The sequence below is a fragment of the Symphodus melops genome (assembly GCF_947650265.1).
Source record: "Symphodus melops genome assembly, chromosome: 17".
NCBI classification, from domain to species: Eukaryota; Metazoa; Chordata; class Actinopteri; order Labriformes; family Labridae; genus Symphodus; species Symphodus melops.
In genome coordinates this window covers 11,319,041-11,328,334 of record NC_136707.1, presented here as the reverse complement: position 1 = coordinate 11,328,334, position 9,294 = coordinate 11,319,041, and the positions used below count along the sequence as shown (strand labels likewise).

Sequence of the window (9,294 nt, the reverse complement as noted above, 5' to 3'; positions counted from 1 at the left end):
TGTCTCACCTCAGTGTTGCCTATCTCCGGAGCAATGATGGTTCTGAATGTAAATAAAGCCATCCATTTTCTTTCACTGATCTGAGGTCGGGGCAACGGTTGGAGCAGGCGCAGTAAATCAACCCAGACTTCCCTCTCCTCAGGAACTTCTGCCAGCTCCTCCAGGGGCATTCAGAGACGTTCCCAGGCTACAATCTCTCCAGCAAACTCAACAAATAGTTTTGTCCATATACATTCACACAGTGTAGTTCTGCCTTTTATTCAATCAGAATTCACTTCATTTTGTGGTTTGTCATCTTTTAATATTTATTGCTCTAAACACAAAGACAATACAGAATATATATTTGTCTCAGGACTGGCTGAATAAATATGAAAAATTTACTTTTGCCTGCTGAACAAGACAAGCGACTGGATAAAGGATTTTTACAAAGGACAAAACAAGGATGGACTTTTCTTGGGTTACGGTCATTAAAGATGTTATCAGACACAATCATTTTGTCAGATTCTGTGTAAGAACTGCCTTACTGGTGTGTGCAAAACACCTTTCACAGTCTTTGTTGCTGTTCGACCAAGTCCCAAGAGAAATCTGAATCTATCCAGGGGTGCCCAATCCTGGTCCTCGAGGGCCACTATCCTGCATGTTTTAGATGTCTCCCTCTTCCAACACACCTGATTCAAATGATTATCTCATCATCAAGCTCTGCAGAAGCCTGATAACGATCCTGATCATTTGAGGGAGACATCTAAAACATGCAGGATAGTGGCCCTCGAGGACCAGGATTGGGCACCCCTGATCTATGCAGTCCAGTATTAGGAGGCGGCAGAAGCAGGAGGTGTGACGGGAGCTGCTGTCTGCTCCTCCTTTAGTCTGCGTTTCATTAGCTTCTGCTTCTTTTTCTTTTCCTTCTCTATTTCAGCAACCATATCCAAGAACTTTGGACTTCGGGGGTCCAATGCGTAGCCAAAACGTTCCCTGGCCTCTGCCAGCAACTTGGCACGTTGCGCTTTCTCTTCCTTTAACTTTTTCTTGCTTTCACTCTTCTCCCTCCGCCAGTCAGCGACCATCTTTGGCATTTTCGCCATGTTTGCCGCTATGAGTTTCTCTCTGCAATAAAAATGGAAAATAGTTATGTGACAGATGTAATAGGATTGCATGAACCAACAGCCATACATTGTTTCAACCACTAGATCAGTGATTGCAGTTTGTTCCGAACATGTTAACTTACAACTACTGATTAACCCAAGGCTTTACCTCTCCTATGTGTTAGTGCATTTCTTTAATCACTAATCTTTAGTCCATGTCAAACAATTAACTTAGTTCATCAATAGAAGCAGTCCTTCATAAACTGATGAAAGGTGTAAAAATAACAGGCAGATTTTTAACAAATGTGCAATGACTGTCCTAGATAATTATTTAAATATAAAACTTATTTTAAGACCATGTTCAGTTCAGTTTATTGCCATTTTTTAGTATAAAACCACATTGGAAAGCATTTGCAAGAGTTAAAACGGTACAACTACACAAAGACACAAGACAGAACAGACAATAAAAATAAGGAAAAGAACAGAGACAGTAGAGCCACATGAGAAACATTCCCGTAGATCAAACGCGTTGGCTCAGGCTGCGTACAGCGCATGGGGAAAAAAAGATATTTGCATGACGGGATGAAGTGCATTTAAATGGAGTAATACCGTCTGCCTAAGGGAAGACGAATAAAAAGTCAGGCAGCAGGATGACCCGAGGGGTCCTTCGTCCCTGGTGATGCTGAGGGCGCGTGATAGGAGTCTATGGAAGTTTTCTTCATGTGATGCAATATGACGCGTTTTGCATCACATGAAGAAAACTTTCAAGCAAAGAAAAACACATTTTTCTCGTCTCAGGGCAAAATGAGGGCTGGATTCATGACCATTCAACACTACTACCATGTTTCTAATGATACAAAGCTTCATGCAAATGGGTGAAGTATCCCTTTAAATATCTTAAAGACCTGACAGGCTCACACCAATCATCCTACCTGCACGACAAACAACTTCGTTTAACTATGTTTTCTCTTGCACAGTGAGATTCTCAAACAAGACAGTGATGATGCTTTCATAACACTGCTGTAAAAGTTGGGCAGGATGTGTTCGTTTAAGGTGAATTCCATTCATTTTCTTAAGAAGGAAAGATGCTGTTGAGACTTTTTAACGATGTTACTAGTGTTAAAGTCCCAGCTGAAGTCATCTGAAATATTGACACCAAGAAATTAAAAACTCCTCGCCATCTCAACTAGCTCGCAGTTTATGATAATGGGAGAATGTGGTTGCTTTCCCAGTCTAAAATCAATGACTAAATCCTCAGTTTTGATTAGACTGGATTTAGATTACATTGTTCTCTTTATTCTATCTGGCTAAATTTTATACCTCTGATCTGTAATGTGATTTGTTTGAATGCACCTTTTCTACATTTATCAAGTGGAGAAGTAAAATGTCGCAGATGGCTTAGCTTATGTTTTAAGCCTGTTATTATTTTTAACCATTAATATCGGTCCATGTAATGCAAGACATACCGCTAGTGTCAACTGTCCGATAATCAGCACACTAGCGTTAGCTTTGGTAGCTTGAACTTTACTTACTTTGCCAGCCGTTTTTCGGTTTCTTCCTTTTCTTTGTCGGCGATATTCTTCAGCATTACCTCTAACGTAGGATGCCATTGTTTTTCTTCCTCGATGATCTTGTCTAGCTGCTCCCGGCTGGGCCACAGCGAGGCGGGGTCGATGCCCGAAGCTGAGCCGTACCGACCGAACAGCTTCTTGTCGTAGCGTGCCGTCTTCTGCCATTCCGGGGTTTTCTCACTGTCTTTGTCTGGGATATATGGCAGACTGATGTTCAACTTTAAAGGCTTTGGGTTATATGATGCTGTCTGCAGAAGAAACCCACTTTGACAATTCGCAGAAAGTACAGTTTTTGAAGATGAAATCCTCTGTAAGTTTCGACATAACACCGCCGTCCTCCTGCACAACATGGAGGCCGCCATCTTTCTTCTTCCAGATGAAGGACCCCATGAAAGAGGTGACCACCACAGTGCCTGAACAACACAGTAAGTCTTTCATTTCTTCTTGTAAATAAGCCTTTATTTGGAAATGGTTTAAGTTAAAGGTAGCAAGCCCGTGTAACTTCATAAGCAAAAACATGCATTTACATATCACAATTCATGACAAAAAGGCAATTCATGATCTTATTTACTAATTGATTCTTTGTGTTATTTAGTCAGACCTAGTGTCATTTCCCTTTACATGTGCTTCATCAAGTCAAGCTATTGTTATTTTTATTAGTAATTGAAATGTCTCAAATAAAGCCAATTTAGGGTTTTCAAAGTTGTTGTTTTTTAAACCAGCTTTTCATAAAACAGAAAAATTGAATGACCGCAAAGCCAACAACTTTTTTCCAGATAAAGGTCTTTCCCAAAACAGGATTACTTCTAAATTGACATTAAACACTTTCTCTGAACTAGAAGTACCAATCTGATTATTATAAGAGTGAAGGGGTTCATACACTTTAAAAAGTAATGGTGAGTTTAAATGAAAAAATCGAAATGGTGGTAGTTTCCTGAGGCCAGGATATCCTACAAATAAAAAATAAAAGAGATTATGAAATTGCTGTAAATCTGAAAATATAGTTTAATTTGAAGTAAACCGCTGGAAACTACACATTTAAATGTGTGCAGTGGACTACTCCCCAACACTGAAAAAAGCAGAAAAAAAACATTGAGTTAGTTAGTACTATACAAAAAATATCTGTGATGTGACATTTATGTCAATTATTATTGGGGAGTTTTTTTGTTGGGGGAGGTTAAATGTCCGTGTGGATTTGTGAACTGTATTACATCAGTTTCAGATCTTTTCATTTAACAGTTTCTCAAAATTTAAACCAGAGGTTCAGTTTACTGTTACTGAAAAAGGCTAACTATATATCAAAAGATCACGCAAGTAAAATCCCTCACAGAGGCACTCTCATTTACTTTTAAGAACATGTTGCGGTGTTGTTTTCCACTAAACATCCCAACTGACTTGGAAGTAGCTGTGAGCAGGTGGGCTGTAGCCAGAGCATCAGAGCGAGAAGGGGAGTTGAGACTCTTTTAACACCTTCTTTGAACATTTAAGGACCACTGGGCAGGAAAATAAACCTCCTTTAGAAGAGAGGATCTTTGTTACCCTCCGTCTTTATATAGCAGAGGCCACTATCCCTCAAGTTTTATTTTTGATTTCTTTTCAAGAAGCGGAGATAGATGGAACAAATGGTGTTGCTCTGTAAGTGCAGCACTTACATTCACAGATGTCACCGCTTTTGTGTGGTGGGAGCATGCGTAGCTCTCCATCGTCATTAAAGATTTAAGGTTCCCATGGCGGGGGTATACTAGGCTGGAGGTGGGGGTGGGCATGACAGAGGCTTAATTTGGCTTAGGAGCGATAGGATGCCAAGCTGAGGGCTTTAGGGATCACATCAACGTCAGTCACAGGCAAATAGGCTTGTTAGCAGTTAGACGATAAGGGGCATGGTGGCAAGATGACAGGTCTATTTCTGAGTGAGAGTGTGAGTGGGAGGGATGGTGCTATATTCATACATGTTTTGGGAAGTTATGTAGGACATGCTCACCTGAATTATGACTATTTTTCCCTCTTAAAATTGCATCAGTTATTGAACATGAGATGGATTTTTGTTATTTGCTGAGAGAAATACCAGTTGTCGTGATTCAAAGTTCGGAGTGAGAGATTTAAAAGAGCAACATTTTAGCCACCAGTGATTGTTAGATCTGCAAGACCACATCTGGTCACTATAACACATCCTTGTCTTATAGAAGATGTTTTTTTGGGTTGTGCTGGTTTTAAACTCAAGTGTTGCAAACATAAATCCAAATAGTCCAGGTGCCTCTCAAAAACAAGACAAGCGGCAACACACAGGAGTCAACCTGCACTTCACTTTGTGGCTTCTGGATTACCTGACCAACCGGCCACAGTTTGTAAGGACACGGGACTGACCTGGTTATCTGCAGTACAGGGGCCCCACAGGGGACCGTCTTGGCTCCCTTCCTTTTCACCCTGTACACTGCAGACTTCTCCCAGAACACGACCAACTGTCACCTGCAGAAGTTCTCTGATGACTCTGTTATTCTCGGCCTCATCACCAATGGGGACGAGGGGGAGAACTCAACCTGGACTTTGTGGACTGGTGCCAGCGGAACTGCCTCCAGATCAAAGCGGGTAAAATCAAAGAGCTGGTGGTGGACTTTCGAAGGCAGAGACCCACTTCCCCCACACCAGTGAACATTCAGGGAAAGGACATTGAGATAGTGGACTCTTATAAGTACCTGGGTGTTCACCTGAACAATAAGCTGGACTGGACTGATAACACACAGGCTCTCTATAAGAAAGGCCCGAGCAGACTTCACCTGCTGAGGAGAGTTTTATGACTCAGTGGTGGCATCAGCTATCCTTTACGGACTGGTCTGCTGGAGAAGCAGCACTACGGCTGCAAACAGGAACAGACTGAACAAACTGGTGAAGAAGGCCAGCTCTGTTCTGGGCTACCCCCTGGACCCTGTTGAAGTGGTGGGATGATGATGAAAAAGCTACCATCCCTGATAGAGAACGTCTCCCACCCCCTGCATGGTACTGTAACAGCACTGGGCAGCTCCTTCAGTGACAGGCTTCGTCACCCATGGCGTCTGAAGGAGAGATACCGCAGGTCCTTCCCTTCCTGCTGCAGTCAGACTGTTTAATCAAGCCTGCTCCCAGTCCATCGCAAAACACACCCACAAAGCAGACAATTCATTCCTACCTATTGTGCTGTAATAATGTCATCGCCAACTGATCTTATTTGTATTTTTGTTTTAATTTGATATTTTATTTATGGGACTATTTGTGCAGTAACATGTTCATCCTTATATACACTGTGTGCATGATAGTGTTCATACAGTTTATACAGACTTAAATCGTTAAATTACTGGCTCTTTTTAACTATTTTTTGATACTTTTTTTTTTTTTACATTTTTATCTAATTTAATTTTGCACTGTGTGATTTTCTTCTGCTATCCTGTTTTTCTGCTGTAACACTGTAAATTTCCCTGTTTGCAAAATGACTAAAATGATTATCTTATCCTATCTCATTGTCCAAAATTAGTTTTAGACGAAGTGGTGGAATTTCGGAATCGGATTCAAAACCAATTTTATATGGTTGGGGAAAATAATGCCTAAGGTTGAACTGCTGTTGCAAAAGTTTGGCATCCACACAGTCAGCTGTTCATGTTGCGTTTGTGATCTCTGGGAAGTAAAGCGTCACAATTTTAAAAGAATGAGCTTTTAACAGAGCTTTTTGGAAACGTGTTCACTTTACAATGTAGTACTTTTACAATATGTTTTGGGTGTAGAAACTTGTAGTTTTTTTTTTACTTTTAAAGATGATGGTTTTAAAGATGATGCTTAAACAAAGGAGTTGGTTATGCCATGTAGATATTAATGTAAATATTAATGGACGAAGTCTGAGTGACGTCAGCTATTTGTTATGGCAGGGGGGCTCCGTAGGCTCAGCACTGTCAGCAGCATATACCTGACATAACTTTCCATCAACCAAACGACAGGCTGTCAGCTGGGGCTGAGGCAGGTTTTAAGCCTCTTGATGATCTGTTACATTGCGCTCACCTGTCAATCATCGGTCAGCTATGCGCCGTTTTCATAAAATTCTTCCTTTTGTATAATGTGTGCCCATGATGACAATAACTTATAAGACCTATTTTGTTGATTGTCCCTGGAGCCAGCCTTAAGGAGACACTTGCACTTCCACGTTGGCTTTATGTTTCAAGACCAGAGATTGCTGCTTGGGTTGTTCACACATCATGCAGGTACAGGCTAGTGCAAAAGCAGCAGATTAAGATTTATTTCATTGCACTCACAAACTTTTTGACCAGAGGTCTTCTTCCGTGGATAATTTTGCCCCTGAAAACCACCTCTGGTTGAAACCTTGTGAATGTGATGGAAAATTAAAACATTTTGTGGCATTTGAGAAAGTTTGACATCATATTTTCTTTGTTATGATTTATATTATATTCCTTAGATTTCATGAAATATGATTTTTTTTAAATGTTCGCAATAATGCCAATCTTTGCTTGAAAAGGTAAATTTACCTGTAAATTTGGTCATTAACTTTACTTAAAACTTTGTTTTAAAGTGATTGTGACAGGAAACCTTTTTTTCGTAAATGATAATTTACATGACAACTCTCTCTCTAAGACACACACACACACACACACACACACACACACACACACACACACACACACACACACACACACACACACACACACACACACACTAAACTTGCACCCACGGCCAAGGTTTGGTGTAGTAATTTGCCAAGCCAGTGTGACTATTTGTTGACACAAAGGAGAAATCATAATGAATTGAGTCTAAATGAACCACTCTTTTGTCGGCCTTAAACAATGACAGGGTTTTACTTAGAATTGTTGGCACTGAGAATTAGATTTGTCAGCATTTCCCCAGAACAGGGGATGAGGACAAAATCCAAATAAAAGAGAGCTAAGCCCCAAAATATCTCCTTTTCCTGGTAATGACATCAGACTGCAGCCTTACTGCACAAAGTAAAGAAGAGAAAAACGGAGAGAAAACAGCCTCCTTGGTGAGAGGAGTCCCTGCTGTGCTGGTGATAAATTACAGATTTCAGCATGAACATCACACTGAAATAAATAATCTGGAGGTAGCTAGCTGTACTTTGTAACATGGAGGAAAGTTTCCCATAGAAATTATAGGATTCTCGTCAGACTTGTGGTACTGCTACTCAATTAGTGGTTCCAAAAAGGCCATCGTGCTCAAAACAAACAATAAGGATGTATGCAGAATATTTTGTGGACCAGCTCTCTGCAGGCTGCTTTTTAAACACCCCAACAGCCCTTCGCTAATGTTAAACTTGGACTTGGCCCAATTCAGAACTGCCAGCGTAAGCGGTCTTATGTTGGGGGGCGCCTGGGATGGTGGTGCTGTTTTGAAGTTGGAGGGGGCTGATGTGTGTGCGAGGGATTGGGTAGAAGGATGGTAAACCTTTAGCAGGGAGCAGCGGAGTGTTTTACAGTAATGGATGCACCACATGGAGGTCCAGTTAGTGATGCGTTCCGTGCACGATGGGGGGTTTGGGGTGAAATGGGGGTTGGGGGTGTCCTGCAGCTTTCTCCACTCTGTGGAAAACTGTAGCAATGGCTGTGGCTTCAAGAAAGACTCACCCACCTGGGTGATGGAGGGACAAGGGGAGGGGAGCAGCGAAACCATCAGAGAGCTTTTATTTCCGCTCACTTTGCAGCAAAGAGTGCAGGGAAAAAATGGAGAGCTGGGTCTCCCTCTTCATTTTCTGACACATAATGGCTGTAACATTTTTCTTAAATAATCTTGTATTACAAATCTTTATATCTAACGTTCATGATGTAACCATCTAAAGACAAACATACATTTACACACTGCCTTCACATACTGTAAGAATTTGGCATTAGTTCCTGCTCTGAAATGACTCTGGATTCCCGTGATAGCAAGCAACTGTGCCACTCTCTGCCCCTGATACATTACTGTCCTATAAATCACAAAACAGCCTTGGGAATTGAACAGATTGAGCTTTATAAAAAACAAAATATGGCCAATAATGACAGATTTGTAAGCAACAACATCATCGACAACATTTTTAGTTATGATGGAGCTCGTAGTTTCTCCCTTTTCTTTGGGAGTCCTCACACCATGTGCAGCTCAACTTAGGGTCCTAATGAGATGATGGATTGTAGCAGACGGAGTGATGGAAACTCTCGATTCACCAGTGACTGCTAATTTAAGGGGAGATTCATCAAAGCCAGGCCTGCACTCAGATGCACCTTCATAAAACTGTGCCGGGGTCCAGTTAAGATGAATGGAGGTAATTATGAGCTCTACCTGTTCACAGCCATCCTCTTCTTCTCTGCAGCATCCTGGGGTTCCAGGGCTCGTAATCTGTCTGTGTGAAGAGCCGATGTTTTATTCAAATTCCTCTTTTTACTGATTGATCTTTATTGAGTGTGAAGTGAGAAATTATTCCAAATTATAATAATGCTCTAGTGTTGGAGCTCTCATCCGAGTCAGAATTTTACACTGAATGGTTCATTCTGCCCGTTGTCTTCAAACAACCCAATCACTAGGCATTGATACAGTCTTAATATAAGTGTTAATACATGGTCAACAGTCCTCTTTGATGTTTGCACTTCTTGTTGGCATTGTTGTAAAATGCCATT

The 9,294-nt window shown here is 41.2% G+C and overlaps 1 protein-coding gene across 1 annotated transcript in view; it reads right to left on the bottom strand.

The window, feature by feature from the left end:
• Positions 1-229: 229 nt before the first annotated feature.
• Positions 230-9,294, bottom strand: part of gadd45gip1 (growth arrest and DNA-damage-inducible, gamma interacting protein 1) — a gene marked incomplete at its 5' end in the record, with an annotated part of 34,416 nt that continues 25,351 nt past the window's right edge. Inside the window, 2 exons of the mRNA XM_079366883.1 lie at positions 230-1,104; positions 2,615-3,066. Coding sequence (XP_079223009.1) covers positions 810-1,104; positions 2,615-3,066 — 747 coding nt within the window. The 3' untranslated portion in view covers positions 230-809. The remainder of the gene's footprint in view (positions 1,105-2,614; positions 3,067-9,294) is intronic.